The sequence below is a fragment of the Alnus glutinosa genome, chromosome 2 (assembly GCF_958979055.1).
Source record: "Alnus glutinosa chromosome 2, dhAlnGlut1.1, whole genome shotgun sequence".
NCBI lineage: Eukaryota > Viridiplantae > Streptophyta > Magnoliopsida > Fagales > Betulaceae > Alnus > Alnus glutinosa.
The window spans coordinates 18830473-18850063 of record NC_084887.1 but is presented as its reverse complement, the minus strand read 5'-3'; the positions used below and the strand labels follow the sequence as shown (position 1 = coordinate 18850063).

General features: G+C 37.0%; 2 protein-coding genes across 2 annotated transcripts; one reads left to right on the top strand and one right to left on the bottom strand.

The window, feature by feature from the left end:
- The first annotated feature begins 317 nt into the window (after nt 1–317).
- LOC133859296 (UDP-glycosyltransferase 71K1-like) lies at nt 318–1879 on the top strand. The gene has a single exon (XM_062294644.1). The coding sequence runs from the start codon at nt 359–361 to the stop codon at nt 1799–1801; it is 1443 nt and encodes a 480-aa protein (XP_062150628.1). The 5' UTR covers nt 318–358; the 3' UTR covers nt 1802–1879.
- Nucleotides 1880–17845: 15966 nt separating this feature from the next.
- LOC133861593 (uncharacterized) lies at nt 17846–19084 on the bottom strand. The gene is made up of 2 exons (XM_062297382.1): nt 18561–19084; nt 17846–18129 (listed from the first exon to the last, which is right to left on the bottom strand). The coding sequence occupies exons 1-2, from the start codon at nt 18990–18992 to the stop codon at nt 18016–18018; spliced, it is 546 nt and encodes a 181-aa protein (XP_062153366.1). The 5' UTR covers nt 18993–19084; the 3' UTR covers nt 17846–18015.
- Nucleotides 19085–19591: the final 507 nt, after the last annotated feature.

The following is a 19591-nucleotide window of genomic DNA, read 5'->3' as shown; positions in this document are numbered from 1 at the left end:
GCCACCCTTAAACCCCCCAATTTTTTTTTTTTTTTTAAATAAAAAAATAATATTTTGGGTTTTGAAATTTGTAATATAATAAAAAAAAATGAATTTCTTTTATGATACGGCAAAAATGCTAACGTGACACTAAAAAAAGTAAAAAAAATTGGACTGCAAAATCACAGAATGACTGATTTCAAATCTGTGACAAACTGAAGAAATAAAAATTAATTTTTAAAAGGAAGAGAATAATTTCAAATCGCTCGTAGAAATTTATTATATATTTACCTTTTTTATTATTCCAGCTCTATATATATATATATGTATGAAAAATATATTGAAGAGATCAGAAACCAGTAATTAAGAGTACTGGAAGATGAGGAGGGCAGAGATTGTGTTCATCCCTACCCCTGCAGTGGGTCACCTCGTACCAATAATCGAGTTTGCAAAGCTTTTACTTGATCGGGATGATCGTTTCTCAATCACTGTTCTCGTCATAAACCCACCATTTGCACCAGCCGCCCTCGATGCGTACATTCAATCAATTGCTGCCTCCCACACCCGCATCAAATGTATTCATCTTCCTCAAGTAGACCCTCCTCCACAAGAGCTTTTCCGTAGCTCTGTTGAAAAATGGTTCACCGATTTCATTGACAGCCACAAAGCTCATGTCAAAGAAGCTATCGTCAGCAGCGTGTTATCCCATTCGATTCTGCTTGCCGGGTTGGTGGTGGATCTGCTTTGCACCGCCATGATTGATGTGGGACATGAGCTCGGTGTCCCATCTTGTGTGTACTTCCCTTGTAATGCAGCCTGTCTTGGCTTCTCGCTCTACCTTCTGACCCGGCATGACCAGGTCGGTATCGAGTTTAGTGAGTCGGATCCCGAGTTGGTCATACCGAGTTACGTCAACCCAGTTCCTTCTAGTGTTTTGCCTTCAGTTGTGTTCCACAAAGAAGGGTACATCTCCACGGTAGACCATGATAGAAAGTTGAAAGAGGCCAAAGGTATTATCGTCAATACGTTCCATGAGCTGGAATCCCATGCATTCAGCACGTTTTTGGATGATGGAATACCTCCCGTTTACGCAGTTGGGCCGTTGATTAACCTCAAGGGTCATACAAATTCAGAGGCAAATCAGGGGGAGCATGATAAGATCACGAAGTGGCTCGACGATCAGCCTCCATCATCCGTGGTGTTCTTATGCTTTGGGAGCGGGGGGAGCTTCGTTGCGCCGCAATTGAAAGAGACCGCACTTGCGCTGGAGCGGAGTGGGCACCGGTTCCTCTGGTCCGTACGATTGGCATCACCCCCGGGTCTTGATGATACGATTCCCACACCGTCCGATTGCCAGAAACTTGAGGAGGTCTTGCCGGCAGGATTCTTGGAAAGGACGAGAGAAATCGGAATGATATGCGGGTGGGCCCCGCAAGTGGAGGTCCTGGCCCACAAAGCGATCGGAGGGTTTGTATCGCATTGTGGGTGGAACTCGATCTTGGAGAGCTTGTGGCACGGTGTACCTATTGCTGCGTGGCCGATATACGCGGAGCAGCAAATCAATGCCTTCCAGATGGTGAGAGATCTGTGTTTAGCAGTGGAGCTGAAATTGGATTATAGGTGCGGCAGTGAGCTTTTGGTGGCTGACGATATTGAAAAGGCGATCAAGTGTTTGATGGACGATGAGAGTGAGGTGAGGAAGAGGGTCAAAGAGATGAGTGGAAAGAGTAGGAAGGCTCTGGGGAACGGTGGATCTTCATTTGCTTCGCTTGGACTGTTGATTGAGACTATGCTAGGAAACGATGTTGCCCCAATGGAGTAGTATTGAAAATTGATGCCCGTACATTTTCAGTAGAGAAATCTTACATATATGCATGTGTTTTTTAGTGTTTAATTTTAAGTGCTTACTCTTTTATGTATGAGTAAAAATTATCATTAGGTTTGGATTTTGAACAGATTAATTTATACATTTTAGATTAATTGTTTTACTGCCATGTTAAAAAATAAGCATGAACTTGAAAGTAAGCACTTAGAGGTTAATGTAATTTTTTTTTTCTTCCATTTGGGCAAAACTTTAATGTTTGTGAGTTGTAAGGTATTTTAGAATAATTCTATCTGGCAAATTCCAATCCAACTACAATATAACTGAATGACAGGATGATAAAAATAAGCTTTTGAACTTTATGGTAAAAATTGTACATGAATTTATTAAATAAAATTTCTTAGAGTTGTAATGTTTGTGAGTTTTAAAGTACTTTACCTGTGTCGTAATTAGTGGTGTTAAAGATGGTACCATAAGTTTAGGATGATGATAATTGATGGATATTGATGTGATCATATTATTTAGTATTTGTGTTAGTGTCCAATAACAAATAATTTCCGATAAAGAGTTTGATTCTAATTATTCTTAGTAGAGTTAATCCTAGTTGGTTAGTTAGATAGTTTAAGAGTCCTATTTTGATTACTAGTTATCTTTGTAACCGATTGGTATTGCTCTTCTATTTAAAGAGGGGAGTATCAATGAAGAAGATGCATGATAATTAAATATTGGAGGTCACGGCTCCCTCGAATGAACTCATCTATTATTATTAGTTAGTACGCATCAGTTGGTATAAGAGCTAGGTTGATTGTTTTCTGCAACAATCATCGATCCATGTCCATCACCATGTCTTTCCAATTCTTTTTTAGTGCTGATTAACAAGGCTAGAATAGAGTCTATCAGATTTCCTAGCATTACCAAGTAGATGGAGGAGCATAAAAGAAAAATTGAAATTTTTTTTTTTCCATCATGCTCATTTCCAACAAGCTAATCATTGTCCAAAACACCTACCCCACCAGCTGCCATTGTCGTAACGAAGAGCTGCTGAAGCAACAAAAATCCATCTGTCCCGACGTCGCACCAAACCACAAATCCGCCCGTCCCAGCTACAATCCCAGACATCACTAGAGCCACCATCGTCGGCAACACTGCTAGGGCCCACATTGCAATAATATCCTTAGCCCACACTGCCAACGGCTTAGAAAGCAACGCTATAAGCCCATGTAACCATCTCACTCAAACACAAATCTACACTGTTCAATCCATGGGTTTATTCTTTATTGTGGTGCAATTAAGTTATATCAACAACGAGCCTTTGTGTGGCTTAGAAAAAAGGGTAAAAAAAAATATGGAAAAGAAAACAAGAGATAGAGGCGGCAGCTAGGTTGCTTAACAAGATGCGAAATCCCAAAGAAAAAGTATGAAGTTCAGTCAACATATCAAACTCCTTATTTATTTTTTTTAAATAAAAAAAAAGGAAAAAAAAAAAAAAAAGATGTGCAAAAGGAAACAAGCAACTTCGTGTGGGCTATGAAAGAGAAAGCATGCCTTGGTTGAGTTTTTAATAATTAATGTTATTTTTATAATTGTTAAATAATATTTTTAAAAGGGTTTTACGAGAAGTTTTTAGAAAATTTTCATTGGGGACAAGGAAATTGTTAAAGGAAAGGAACGATGTGATCATATTATTTAGTATTTATGTTAGTGTCCAATAACAAATAATCTACAATAAAGAGTAAGATTTCAATTATTCTTAGTAGAGTTAGTCTTAGTCTAGAGTTAATGGAGTCCGTATTAATCCTAGTTAGTCAGTTAGATAGTTTAAGATTCTTATTTTAATTACTAGTTATTTTTGTAACCAATTAATATTGCTCATCTATTTATCATTTTCATGTGGTTTCTATTAGTTGGTACACATCAGATATTTTACCTTTAACGCTTTAATGGTTGCCATGGATGAAGGTCCTTGGTGTTGGATTTTTTATTTTGTCCATATTTTCTTCATTTTCCAAGATGCTAGGCTTTCAAGTTTTGTGACACTGATGTTAATAGAACACGTATTATAATTTTTTTTGGCTTTGACGTATTACACTATCGGAATATATTAATTTAATGGACGGAATTTGATTATAAGGAGTAAATTATTTTTTTGGCATATCTAAAAGACCTTTAAATTCATTTTGATACCAATATATTATTTAAAAGTCAACAATTACTAAGTAAGTTTGAAAAATAAAAATAGATCTAATCAAGTGTCTTGTAATTCGTTTTCTTCAGCCAATGTAGAGCATCCACTTCACAAGTGTTGCCATCGCCTTATCACAACCCAAGCCTTGTGGACCACACCCCTCAGTCTTAATTTATTGCTTTGCCACAAAAATGATTTTTTTTTTTTTTTTTTTTAATTATCAATTGAGACACCTTAAAATTAAGAAAAAGAAAGATACTGTTGATAATGCCAACCATAGACAGAGAGTGCTTTCATGGAAACTCATTTTGAAAGAAACTACTTATCTTCTGGCGTTGTTTAATTTATTGCCCCATAGTTTTGGTAATTATAGCATAATTTTACTTAATTTCCTTTTCATTGGATTCTTAACGTAATTTTTAGCAACGGCCAAAAATGATGCATCTCAATATAACTTGCCCTTTTCCTTTTGTTCTCTCCCTCTCCCTTCTTTTTTAATTTTCACATATATTATGTCAATTCATAAAATACAATGTAGCCTCTCAAATTACCACACTTTATTTGGATGGCCTCCCAAACTACCAAGGCTTACACTTTGGCCTCCCAAACTATCAAAACTTTTAAAAAATGCCCATTTTGACAAAATATTCCCATAATACCCCTGCCACATGTCATTTTTCAATTAAAACAATAAAAAAAATTAAAAACTAAAAAAAACAAAAATTTTATTTTTTATTTTTTTATTTTTAAAAAAATATTACGATCGACTGAAGAACGTATTGCTTCTTTCCAGCATCGTCGTTGGGCACGATGCACGCCTGCAGCTCAGCGAACACGTTCCCTCCTCTCCGAACGCAGACATTACAAATTTTTTATCCTTCGATGTCTATGATATTAATCTTTTAAAGGTTATGAATGATTTCAATCTGAATTTTGTTTTGTTACAAACGACAAGCAAATCTATTATCGTTGTGGAAAACCTCGATCAATTTTTGAGAGAGAAGTCAACGATCGTGAGCTTGTTCGTTGATGTTCATATCCATTTTCCTCTCTATAATTTTTTGGCATTCAAAACATTGGCCAATAACTACCTAGGGTTCAAGGATTACAATCTTTTCTCTCAGGTGGAGGATATTTTCCCAAGTGGGGCGAGCTTGAACTCGGTCGAGATCAGCGACCTGATGATTGCGAATCGGAACTCGCCGAGTCAGGCTATAAAATCGGTCATTACGACATAGCAAACAGACGATGACAGGAGGAGTGTCGAGAATATCAAGTCAATGTTGGGAAATAACGCCACCCCAAATACTCATCTTTTTTTTAAAAAAAAAAAAAAAAAGTAAAAATAAGAAATAAAATTTTAGTTTATTTATTTTTTTGAATTTTTTTTATTTTATAATTTTTTTAATTGAAAAAGACACGTGGCAAGGGTATTATAGGAATATTTCAACAAAAATGGCATTTTTCAAAGGTTTTGGTAGTTTCGGTAGCTAGAGTACAAGCCTTGGTAGTTTTGGGGGCCATCCGAAGAAAGGGTGGGAGTTTAGGAAGCTAAATCCTGATCCTCCTAGTCCTAGAAAAGCTTTGTCCGTGATACCCCTTTGATGAGAAGCTGAGGGTATGCAACTAGGGTATGCGGAAAAATTCTATCGAATAAATTTTTTTCGGTCGAGAGGGGCGTTTGACCCCTCTCAACTCCCTCCCTCTTGCCTTGTTCCCATTGGAATATGGGGCGTAATATAAAACGATTTATTAGCGTGAATCGTGATTCAATTTCAGCATAATATAAAATGCTTGTTTTGTCAGGTTAACTCAACGTTTTGCCAACTTCCAATTTGCAACTCAATTTAGAAATCAGAACTCCCAACCATTGAAGTAGAAAAGGCGATCCAAAAAAAAAAAGTGCATTTTTTCAACCTCAAGCTTCTTTTATTTAAACGGTGCATTTTTCAACATATACTAACGATTAGTATGCAACGTTTTGAAATTTCTATTGTCTTTCTCATCGTTATTCTAAATCTCTGAAGAAAAAAAAAAAAAAAAAAAAAAAAAAAGAAGACTGAATCCCAGTCCTCCTTGTTCAGGAAAAGCTTGTCGGTGATACCCCTTGATGAGTGGCTGAGGGTAGGAAATTAGAGTATGCAAAAAAATTCTATCGAAGATAATTTTTGGTGTCGAGAGGGGGCATTTGACCCCTCTCAACCCCCTCCCTCTTGCCTTGTCCCTATGGGTTAGTGGGGCATAATATAAAACAATTCATTGGCGTGAATCGTGATTCAATTTAAACGTAATATAAAACGCTTGTTTTGTCAAGTTAGCTTAGTGTTTTGCCAACTTCAAAATTGCAAATCAATTTAGAAATCGCAACTCCCAAACACTCTAGTAGAAAATGTGATCCAAAAAAATTAAAAAAAAAAAAAAAAAAAAAAAAAAAAAAAAAACAAACAAACAAACAAACAAACAAATACGTTTAATTAGTGCGTTTTTTCAACATATACTAAAGATTAGTATGAAACTTTTTGAAATTTCTAATGTCTTTCTCATCGTTAACCTAAATCTCTGAATGACGGAAAGAAAAAAAAAAAAAAAAAAAAAAAAAAAAAAAAAAAAAAAAGTGAAAGACAGAATCCCAGTCCTCCTAATCCTGGAAAAGCTTTGCCGGTGATACCCCTTTATGAGTGGCTGAAGGTAGGCAACTAGGGTATGCAGAAAAATTCTAGCAAAGAAAATTTTTGGAGTCTAGAGGGGGCATTTGACCCCTCTCAACCCCCTCCCTCTTGCCTTGTCCCCATGGGAATATGGGGCGTAATAGAAAACCATTCGTTGGCATGAATCATGATTCAATTTCAACGTAATATAAAACACTTGTTTTGTTAGGTTAGCTCAGCGTTTTGGTAACTTCAAAATTGCAACTCAACTTACAAATCGCAACTCCCAAACATTGAAGTAGAGCGTTTTTTCAACATCAAGCATCTATTATTTCAACGGTACATTTTTTCAACATATACTAAACATTAGTATGCAATGTTTTGAAATTTGTATTGTCTTTCACATCGTTAATCTAAATCTTTGAAAGAGAGAAAGAAAAAAAAAATAGAAAAAAAAAGAGCAATGAAAGACTGAATCCTGGTCTTCCTAGTAAAGCTTTGTTGGTGATACTCCTTGATGAATGGCTGAGGGTAGACAACTAAGGTACGCGGAAAGATTCAACTAGAGAAATTTTTAGGGAGAGTTTGACCCCTGTCAACCCCTTCCCTCTTGCCTTGTCTGCATGGGAATAGGGGGCAACCAAAAAAAGGCCGATGGAATAACCCAAATGGGGAGGCGATAAAGAAACTGTTGGGGTGAATGCCAATAACAAAATGCACAGCGGAAATTATCTACCCCTCCTTGTGCAAATTAAATAGTCAATCTAACTAGCACCAAAATATCAACTCATCCAAAAACAATGCAGAAAAATAAATCCAGCAACCACCACAAGCAAGACACCAAAAATTTGTACGTGGAAAACCCTCCAGTGTGAAAGGAAAAACCACGAGACCTAGTCTAGTTAAAACTTCCACTATCAACAATAATGGGCTTACAAATTGTCTTCTCTAGAACAATATCTAGAGGTTATCACCACATCAAGAATACACACATTCTTGGATTAAAACATAAATTCATCACTATATAAGTGGATTCCAACAACAACAAAGAAAGGTCTCACCAAGTGGGGATGAATAATCGAGCAACTGGAGAGGAAATCCAACGATCGACACCAGTCAATGCGTAGCCCTCGTCGTTACGAACAACATACTGAAATTTCATCAAGATCGGACCATAAATGACCCTCCAATCTCTGATGAAAATGGCTATGTGTAAAACACCATTTCTTTCTCTCTTCCCTCACTGTTTGCTCGAGACTCTGTTTCAAAAAAACAGAACTTCCCTTTATGTCTGTGTCTCAAAACTGAAAATCAGCTTGCCTCCCTTTCTTTTTCTTTTTCATTTTTCTTCTTCTTTGGTCGCAAGTCACGCACTGTGCGTGACTTGCTTGCTGCCAACTTGCTGCCAACAGAAACAGAGGCTGTCTCCCCTGTTTCTTTGGCCTGGGTTGGTCCCCCACGTAGGAGGGACCACCCAACAAATCTCCCCCTCCCGACTACGCGGGGGGCTCCACCAAGCCCGCTTTCCTTCTGCAAATTTCAAGCTTTTGCATAGGCAACGTTTTTGTCATCATATCTGAACCATTATCATTAGTATGAATTTTCTCAATTTGCTACAGTTTCTCATCCAGTACATCACGAATCCAATGATACCTAACATCAATATGTTTAGATCTTGAGTGGAAAGTTGAATTCTTACTGAGATGGATGGCACTCTGACTGTCACAATAAAGCAAATAACTCTCTTGTTGTAGACCCAGTTCTTGTAAGAACTTTTTCATCCATAACAATTCTTTGGCAGCTTCTGTGATAGCAATGTACTCTGCCTCTGTAGTAGACAAAGCAACACATTTCTGCAATCTGGATTGCCATGACACTGCTCCCCCTGAATAAGTAATCAGGTACCCTGAAGTAGACTTTCTAGAGTCAATATCACATGCCATATCTGCATCTGTAAACCCATCAAGCACCTGCTTACCGTTACCGAAGCACAAATATACCCTCGAAGTACCTCTGAGATACCTAAGAATCCATTTCACAGCTGCCCAATGTTCTTTGCCAGGATTAGAAAGGAACCAACTGACAACTCCAACAGCATGAGCGATATCAGGCCTCGTGCACACCATGGCATACATCAAGCTACCTACGGCTGAAGCATAAGGCATTTTCTTCATTTCTTCATTTTCTTTCTCACTTGTAGGACTTTGCTTTGAACTTAGTTTCAAATGACCTGCAAGTGGAGAGCTCACTGGTTTTGCCTTGCTCATGTTGAACCTGTCCAATACCTTCTCAATATAACTATCTTGTGATAGCCACAATCTTCCATTTTTTCTGTCACGAGCGATCTTCATACCAAGAATCTGTCTTGCGGGTCCCAAGTCCTTCATAGCAAAGGACTTCCTCAAATCCTCCTTCAATCTGTCAATTTTGCTAGTGTCACGACCAACTATCAACATGTCGTCCACGTATAGCAAGAGAATAATAAATTCTCCATCTGAGAACTTCTTCACAAATACACAGTGATCAAAAGTAGTTTTGTCATACCTGTGCTCAACCATGAAGGAATCAAATTTCTTGTACCACTGCCTCGGTGCCTGCTTGAGTCAGTACAAGCTCTTTTTCAACTGACACACTAGATGTTCCTTGCCTCTAGTTTTAAACCCCTCTGGTTGCTCCATATATATTTCCTCCTCCAAGTCACCATGAAGGAAAGCAGTCTTCACATCAAGCTGTTCAATCTCCAAATTCATATTGGCAGCCAGACCTAGAACAACTCTGATAGAAGACATCTTCACCACAGGTGAAAAAATTTCTTCAAAGTCAATACCCTTCTTCTGACTAAACCCCTTCACAACCAGTCTTGCCTTGTACCTTGGTTGCGATCTGTTTGGTTCAATCTTGCATCTGAACACCCATTTATCCTTGAGTGCTCTTTTTCCCTTAGGCAATTCCACCAAATCATATGTGTGGTTCTCATGCAAGGATTTCATCTCTTCTTGCAATGCTTTTTGCCACTCATTTTTCTGGTCATGTAACATAGCCTCCTAATAACTTTCTGGCTCTCCCCCATCAGAAAGTAACACATACTTATCAACTGAATATCTTCTGGAAGGTTGACGTTCTCTGGTAGATCTCCTCAACTAAATCTCAGTAGATGGCTCTAAGGAAGCTTGCTCTAGGTGCTCTTCTAACTCCACATTATCAACTGCAGATTCACCATCTCTACCAACTGTGTCAACATGTTCTTCTTGTACATCTCTCATGTGTTCATCATGTGTCACACAAGGAGGAACAACTGGACCCAAATCAACACGTTCTTCACAAAGAGACTCTGGCTTTTTAGTCTGTTCCATGTCTTCAATGGTTTGATCTTCAAAGAAAACAACATCTCTGCTCCGTATGATTTTCTTAGAAACTGGATCCCAAAGTCTGTAACCAAACTCTTCATGTCCATAACCCAGGAAGATACACTGTTTAACCTTGCTATCAAGCTTGGACCTCTCATCTCTAGGAACATGAACAAATGCCTTGCAGCCAAACACTCTCAAGTGCTCAAAAGAAACATCTTTCCCTGTCCACACCCTTTGAGGAAAGTCACAATTCAAAGGAACTGATGGAGAAAGATTGATCAAGTCAACTGCGGTCTTTATTGCCTCACCCCAAAAGGATTAATGCAATTTTGCATGAGATAGCATACACCTGATTCTTTCACAAATAGTTCTGTTCATTCTCTCTGCTACGCCATTATGCTGTGGAGTCTTGGGCACAGTTTTCTCAAGCCTAATACCATGGCTTCTGCAGTACTCTTCAAACGGACCTTTGTATTCACCACCATTATCTGCTCAAACACATTTCAGCTGCCTCCAAGTTTTTCTTTCAACCTTCATGTGAAAGGCTTTGAACACATCCAGCACCTGATCTTTAGTTTTCAAAGTAAAAACCCACACTTTTCTAGAGTGATCATCAATAAATGTCACATAATAAAGTGCACCACCAAGAGTTTTAGTGTTCATAGTGCAGACATCAGTGTGAACTAAATCAAGAATATTAGTCTTTCTTGATTGTGGGGATTTATGAAATGAAACTCTTCTTTGTTTTCCAACAAGACAATGAGTACAGGGCATTAGTGACACACATTTGATATTAGGTAGGAGCTGCTTCTTGGCAAGAACTTGAAGTCCCTTCTCACTTATGTGACCAAGCCTCTTGTGCCATAGCTCAGTGGAAGTTTCATTATCAACAACATTCACATTTCCCTTGACTAATCTTGCTTCAGTCTTGTAGAGAGTGTTAATCTTCTTTCCCCTGGCTAAAATAAGAGAACCCTTGCAAAGTTTCCATTGTCCACCTCCAAGGTAATTATGGTAGCCTTCATCATCAAGCTTCCCAATGGAAATCAAGCTGAAGCGCATCTCAGGAACATATCTGACATCTTTGAGAAGCAATTTGCATCCAATGCTGGTTTCTAACTGTATATCTCCCATGCCCACAATTTCACATTTTGCTTCATTTCCCATCCTGACCCAACCAAAGTTGCCATTGGTGTAGGAAGAGAAGAAATCTCTATGTGGTGTAATATGAAAGGAAGCTGCCGTATCAACTACCCACATAGACTCATGACATGCGAGATTAACATAAGCATCTTCACAAACAACTAAATCATCACCATCAGATGCAACTGTTGCAGTGTCTTTTTCTTCTTTTGATTCTTCACCTTTTTCTTTCAACTGTTCCTTTTTAAATTTTCTGCACTGTCTCTTCATATGCCCAAGCTTGCCACAGTGAAAACATTTTATCTCTTTTCTTGTCTTGGATATTCCCCTTGACTTGTCACGACTGTCATCACCATGAGGTTTTCTGCTTTTACTTCTCCCTCGCTTTTCTGTAACAAGTGCCTCTGTATGAGAAGAAATACCATGCTCTTTTCTTCTTGCCTCTTCATTGAACATGCTATCTTTTACCATACCCATAGTCATTACACCGTTGGGAGCCAAATTGCTGAGTGACACTACCAAGGTTTCCCAACTGTTCGACAAAGAACTCAACATAAGTAATGCTTGCACCTCATCATCTAGTACAAGTTTCATGGTAGACAACTCATTCAATAATCCTTGAAAATTACTCAAATGCTCCGTAACACTTTGCCCATCTTTGTACTTCAAATTCACAAGCCTTCTTATCATAAATGCTTTGTTCTGAGCAATCTTTCGCTTATAAAGACTCTCTAACTTCAACCAAAGTAAGTAAGCATCAACTTCTTTGGCTACATGATGGAAGACACTTTGATCAACCCATTGCCTAATATGTCCGACGGCTTTCCTATTTAATTTCTTCCATTCATCATCGGTTTTGGCATCCGGTTTAATCCCATTTAACTCAATAGGCTCAAACAATTCTTTACAGTACAAAATATCTTCCATCCTAATCTTCCAAATTGAATAATTGGAAGCCGTGAGTTTAACCATGCTATTAGATGACTCCTCCATTTAATTTACACAGCAATTTCACAACGAAAGCTCTGATACCACTTTGTTGGGGTGAATGCCAATAACAAAATGCACAGCGGAAATTATCTACCCCTTCTTGTGCAAATTAAATAGTCAATCTAGCTAGCACCAAAATATCAACTCATCCAAAAACAATGCAGAAAAATAAATCCAGCAACCACCACAAGCAAGACACGAAAAATTTGTACATGGAAAACCCTCCAGTGTGAAGGGAAAAACCACGGGACCTAGTCCAGTTAAAACTTCCACTATCAACAATAATGGGCTTACAAATTGTCTTCTCTAGAACAATATCTAGAGGTTATCACTACATCAAGAATACACACATTCTTGGATTAAAACATAAATTCATCACTATATAAGTGGATTCCAACAATAACAAAGAAAGATCTCACCAAGTGGGGATGAATAATTGAGCAACTGGAGAGGAAATCCAACGATCGACACCAGTCAATGCGTAGCCCTCGTCGTTAGGAACAACATACTGAAATTTCATCAAGATCGGACCATAGATGACCCTCCAATCTCTGATGAAAATGGCTGTGTGTAAAACACCATTTCTTTCTCTCTTCCCTCACTGTTTGCTCGAGACTCTGTTTCAAAAAAACAGAACTTCCCTCTATGTCTGTGTCTCAAAACTGAAAATCAGCTTGCCTCCCTTTCTTTTTCTTTTTCATTTTTCTTCTTCTTTGGTCGCAAGTCACGCACTGTGCGTGACTTGCTGCCAACTTGCTGACAACAGAAACAGAGGCTGTCTCCCCTGTTTCTTTGGCCTGGGTTGGTCCCCCACGTAGGAGGGACCACCCAACAGAAACAACCCGAACTACAAGCATTCACAATCTGTTATGCAATATGCTGCTTCTTTTCTAGTTGACAGATGAGTTACACGATTTGTTGATCGTTCACGTAACAGTTTAAAAAATATTTTAATTCTATATTGGAGTTGATTAAAGTTCAACTTTCTGGGAGAATGTCATTGTATGGATCTCTAGCAACAAGGGACAACATGAAAGTGGCATATCTTTTCCATCGAAAAAACTCATGTATGTGAATAAAATTATAATTAAATAGAAAAGCAAAAGAAAAAGAAAATAATTTATGAGTGGTTTGGTACTAGACACCTATGTTCAAATGATTTGAATTTATTCTAATGTAATCTATCCTAATCAAATCCCTTCACTTAGGGTAATCTAATCCTCATTTATGATAAAGATTCCTTATCATATACTATAACATCCTCTAACAAACTTTTTTTTTTTTTTTTTAATGCAGAAACTGATCTAGTGCAATAAGAACCAAATTCTGAACGTGAGCTTGGCCTTCAGATCCATAGCTGAAATACTAATGTAATGATGAAAGTGGTAATCATGCTATGTTGTAGCAGCAAAAGGTTGGATGTGAGCTTGATTAGGGAAATAATCAAGTGTAATGTGCATCAGAATCTGATCGTGAGTTCAATTTTGTAGACTTAGGCCGATAAATGAGCTGACAATGGGTTTGGGTCATCAAATAAGGCCAATAAAAGGGCTATATATATAAGTCACTTTTTTAAAAAAATTAAAAAAAAAATTATTTTATTTTCCAACCAATTTTTTTTATATATATTTTTTTGGGGGGCCGTAGATAAATGACATGTTTTTTAAGTTTCAAATCTGTTGAACCGCTTAAAAGACTTTTCGTTTATAATAGAGAAGAAGAAGAAGAGGAAGAGGATTTATTTACTTTTTACAGGAGCTAAATGACTTGTTTAGAAAAGAGAATGATGAAGGTACTGGCGTGTGGAGGTGCATAACATGACTTTTAACGCCCCAAAAAATTAATTAATTGGTAATTAACTTTACGGTTCGCCTCCAGTCTCATTCCACAAGGAATAAGACTCAGGGATCTCTACTTAAAAAAATAATACTACGCAACGGAAACACATAAAATATTCTATCAACATTAATTACAATCAGAGCATCTACCAAGAGTCATCTCATTAACTAAAATCACACTATACAAAATCATCGATATAAAATATCCAAACTAAATCTTAATACACAATTGAGCATCAAATGTTAAGTCTACAACGTCAACCAAAAGTTCTAATTACCACGAGCGGCCTTCAAAATCATGCAATTAGTCTTTAAGCATAACCGGATTGATATCACTACGCTGAATGATCAGATCTACTTTGAGGTCTATCTCGAATCCAACATCTAAAGGTAGTCCACTATAAAATAACACATGTTTTATAGGTGGAAAAGATACAAGCGTAATTCTACGACTTAGTAAGTAATAATACGCATGATACACACATTATCATATGGTGAACTCGATTTAAGATATAAATCACAAGTAGCAATATAAATTTATAGTTCCTTATTTGACAAAATGATCATGTATGCAATATAAATATAATATATACTGTAACAAGATAATCATATCATAGTTAAATTCCATATGGTCTACTAAGGATTTTAACCCCTTCCCGTCAGGGTTGGCTCTGTCTCAAGAGACCTGTAATACAAAACTAATGCCCCAGATATAGTACGCTACCGTCCATCACTAACGGCTCGACCGAGTCCAACCTCAGGTGGCCCACGATGCTAATGGCATATATCTATAGTGAACACCACTCACGTATGGTGGCACTGGTCACAAGAACCATTGGATTCAATGTCAACTATAACAACAAACCTTTAACCATAAAAAACATGTATAATAGTAAGCCCAATGACTGTTATCCTGCATGTACTGATGTACCATGTCATATGATTAAATTTAATATTCACCATCTTTTACATACATGTTTTTCATAAACTTAGCATTTTTTCATTATTTTGTCATTAATCACTCATTTTCATAAAAATAGAGTTCACAATAGTTAAAAGTATATTTCATGTGAGTTGTAACATGTTTTGGTACACAAAATAATCATGCTATGCGGGAAATATAATAACAAGTATCTATATGAGTTTTTACTCACTTTAGTCGTGATTTTCCACCGGGTAAATCCCTTGATAGTAAACAACGTCCAAATCTATGAAAGGTTGTATCATTAATCTTTATCTAAGCTAAAATGTTCTAAACACTATTCTAAGGGAAAAATGGTCATTGTGGATGACCATCGAACATTCGATACTTGCGTTGAACGATCGGCATTGAAGTTCAGTATTTATGTCGAATGATCGACATTGAACATTCAGTACTTCCATCAAACGTTCGGTTAGTCTGGCAAACTCCCCCATTTCCAAAAAGGTCTTAGCTTAACCCATCCTAACATGATCCAAGGCTTGATTTCACTTCTTAATACGATTGTAAGCCCAAATATAGCTTTCATACATATACATGTCCGTCCATAACATCTAATCTCTTACCCATCATTAATATTTTCACAAAGCAACATCAAACTCATAATATCCAACTTGTAAGCTTAGATCTACTAACCCAACAACAAATCTACCATAATACATCTCTAAAACACATGGATCTACCATCATCTCTCTAAACATTAGGTTAATCATGCAAGACTATCAAGATGACACATGCTAATTCATAAACATAGACTACCCAGACATTAATCAACATCAATCCTCTAAGATTCATCCTAGAAAACTTAATCAACAAACCCATTACCTAAATACAAACCCATATTACCCAAATTTCGAAATAGTATATCTATGAGCTAATAATCAATAGAAACTTCAAGAAAATATAAGAGAAGAGTGTTAGGATCTTACTCTTGAAGCTTGCTCTAAGTCTTCATGTTCCAAGCACACTTCCTTCTCTTAATCTCCTATAAAAAATCTCATATTCCCTTCCATTTCTCTTTCTCTCTCTAAAGGCTGTTGGGTCGTTATTGGGGTTGGGGGACGCACATAATGGAACCCTAGCCCCAAAACACCCTGTTATAGCTAAAAAATCACATATCTGTGTGTCTAATATAGGTTTGAACGTTCAAGGTCGAGGGTCGAATGTTTGCAGTTAACTTTTCTGAAGTTTGACCGCTTCGTGCACTATTTTGTAAAACAGGCATAACTTTTGCTTCGGGTCTCAAAATTTTGCGTGCGACCCCATTCCAGAAAGCTCTTTTCAAGACACGCGTCATGGTAACCATTCCAAGATTTTTGAGTGTCTTCTTGGGATTCAAAAATCCAATATTTCCCCTCTTTAGACAATGTTTTCAATGCTTTCTTGCTTTTAAGAATCCTATCTTAACCTTTGTATCATAATTGATCTCATAATCATTATGTTAATAATTTTCCTTTAGTTACTATGCATTTCCAAAAGGGTTGAGGTGGCAAAAATAAAAGTTTTCAAGACCCTCATCAAACGTTTGGTGTACTTTAGTTGAACGTTCTTCCTTTATATCGAACATTGGATTTACTGTTTGGACATATGCCTGCACTCTTGTCATGTACTTTCTCGACAAACGGTTGAACGTTTGGTGGTCCCTGGTCAAACGTTCAATGTACCCTTTAACACAAAGTTGTTGCCTGAACAATGACATGCGTCAGATCCTCGAATGTTCGTGACATTCAGTGTACTGTGATATCAAACGTTTGGTGGTCCCTGGTGGAACATTCGGCCAAGACAAATAATCAAAATTACCTTTTTCATCCAACCCATCGCTTATCAACATTGGTTAAGGCTTTCTTAACCCTAATAAATGCTTGGGGTATTACATGGTTGGAATAAGTTTCTAAAGGTGCGTGTGATGTCTGCTTTTGTTATTTTTGTGGCATTGTGTAGATCGGCCAATAAGCTTATTGATTGACGTTGTCAAAAGCTTGATAGAGTTTTCGAAAGACAAGGGTCTAAGGCGGAGGGTGATTGAATGTCAGTGAGGAATCTCGAGAGAGAGAGAATTGCCCAAAAAAGGTATAAAACAAGAATCCACATGGTCTTTAGGGATTGAAAACTGATGTCAGTCGATGGCTTTGATACCACAAAGAAACTTTAATAGAAAAGTGGAAGAAAGATAAAATAATTTACGGGTTGTTCGGTGTTAGATACATTTGCATGCATCCCTAGGATATAGCCCAATTGGGCTACATTGTATACTCTTATTTACTTAATATGATTGTGTACACAGTTCTATTTATAGAGCTTACAAATTATTTGAACTTATTCAAATGTAATTTAATCCTAATAAAATTCCTCCACTTAAAGTAAATCTAATCCTCATTTATGATAAAAATTTCTATTCTTATTATCTATACTAACAGTATCTACTTCACGGCCTCAGAAGGTAGGCAGCCAAAAATTTTGAAGATGTGTTTGGTATTATTCTCTTACCCATCTCTTGCACTTCTCTTTTGCAAATCCACAATTAAATCTGTGGAACTCCAAATGTGGTATCACATATTCAATTGTGGATTTGCATATCTCTCGGCAAATTAGTGAACCTTCTTAGATTATTTAAGCGGAAAAAGCCTGATTTATTTATTTCCCTTTTTCTACCCCCGGTGGCTCAGCTTGATACAGAGTGCTATTGATGTTTTCACTGGAATGGCATGCCTTTGAAGAAATTTTGTCACAACTATTTCTTCCATCTAATAATAGATAAAAAGTTTACAAGTGATAAAATTAATCTTAAGTTTAACCGTACCTAACACACTCTTTACCAAGACAGGAGGTAAAATTTATAAACAATTTTCAAGTTGATAAAAAAAATAATAAAATAATAAAAGAAAAAGTAGGTTCAAATTAAAAGAATATATAAAAATAAATAAAATAAACACATTTATTTTCTATGACTTCAAAATACAAAAGAGGAAAATTATCTATTGCGAGTGGAAGATAGTGCCTGGCAGCCTGCTAGAAGAAATACCGATTATATAAAACGAAATCAAGCTAAATAACGAACAAGAGAAGTTGCAAATCTAATAATTATCTTGAAATATTTCCATCTTTCAAATAGTTGGAGGGCTTCACATAGGCCGTGGAATCTTTCTTCTTTCTTTTGAAATGTTTTGACGCAGCTTTCAGCATCTTAGTCCATGCCTGTATTCAGTATACAATATCCATTACACTCACAAGTAATAGACGATTACACTCAACAGACTTCAAATCTAAGGAATGAATGAACTAGTGGATGAGCAAGTGAACAAAACAGTAGGATTTCAATTAGTGGAATAATTTAATTTCTATTAGAAAGAAGAGATCAGAAATGAAAAGAAAAATAGAGCAGCTAGCAGTGAATCACATGCTAAAATCTAGAAGAGTGGTTCTGAATATTCTAATTTGCCCCAAAGATCAGAACTTTTCAATGAATGAGTTAATCAAACACATTTTCCTAAAGCTTTTCATCTCAAATGGGCTTATTTCAGTTGGCTAATCTAGTCTTTCAGCTTGAAAAAAGAAATAAAAGAGAAATAAAAAAGAAAATCTAAAAGGAAGATATGAATCAAGAGCCCAGAACAAAGTCGAAGTACCTTGGTGGTGGCTGGATAACAAGTGCTCTTCATAGGAGTTGGAGAGAATTCTGATGCCATCATTTTCTTCTTGCTCTTCATTTTCAAAAGATTAAGATTGACTTTGAAGGCAGTGGTGCTGATGTTCTTCTTAATGTTGGAACTGACTTTCCTGAGCTTGTTTTTTTTGTCCAAATCCATCCCAAATGAGAGCTTTCTTGGTGTTATGAAATCCAAATCAAAATCCAAGTCCATGGGACTGTAAGCCCGAGTGACCAAAGGCGACCAAATTGAACTCTGCGTGTAGTCGAAGTCGAAGGCAGAGTTGTCGGGAAACTTGTAGAGAAGCTCTTTGGACATCAATGGCAGCAAGTACTCCACGGTTTTGGTAGTGGGCACAACAAGCCTCTCCTTCTCTTCCTTTTTCTCTTCTGCTCTGTTCATGATATTCATAGCGTACAGTGATCTCTTTTTCAGTGGGTTGGTTTCTTGCTTTCTTTTTCGGATGATTGAAGGATAATTCTTTTTAAGCAGCAAAGAGGAAACACGAGAAGAACAAGACACAGAAAGTTACCGTTACATTGTAGTCTTAAAATGGATGATGGGATTGGGCAGGATTCGTCCCTTGCCTTTGAACCGTTTTCTCGATTTTACCCTCGACTTATCCTGTTTTCTTATTTTGGTCCTTCTTCGATCGAGTACTTGCCGTTTTATTTTATTTGGGGTTTTTTTTTTTTTTTGCTTTCTTTTCTTTGATGATTGAAAGCTGACTTTTGTCGTGGTTTTTGGTCATGTTTTTAACCAGCAAAGAGAAGAGAAGAACAAGAGGCAGAAAGTTACCGTTACATTGATGTCTTAAAGATGATGGGCCGGATTCGTCCCTCGCCCTTAAACCGTTTTCTCGATTTTACCCTCGACTTGTCCTATTTTCTCATTTTGGTCCTCGGTAAATGGTAATGGTGTCCATGCCATTTTGATTAATGCCATTTTTTTATTTTTTATTTAAATTTAATCCATTTTTTTTTCTACAGCAAATATGCTGTAGTTTAAAC

Bases quoted from the DNA above. Each gene is read 5' to 3' on its own strand.
- LOC133859296 (XM_062294644.1), top strand. From the start codon at position 359: ATGAGGAGGGCAGAGATTGTGTTCATCCCTACCCCTGCAGTGGGTCAC.
- LOC133861593 (XM_062297382.1), bottom strand. From the start codon at position 18,992: ATGAATATCATGAACAGAGCAGAAGAGAAAAAGGAAGAGAAGGAGAGG. The intron at 18,130-18,560 runs GTACTTCGACTT...TACTGAATACAG, and splicing joins GTTATCCAGCCACCACCAAG to GCATGGACTAAGATGCTGAA.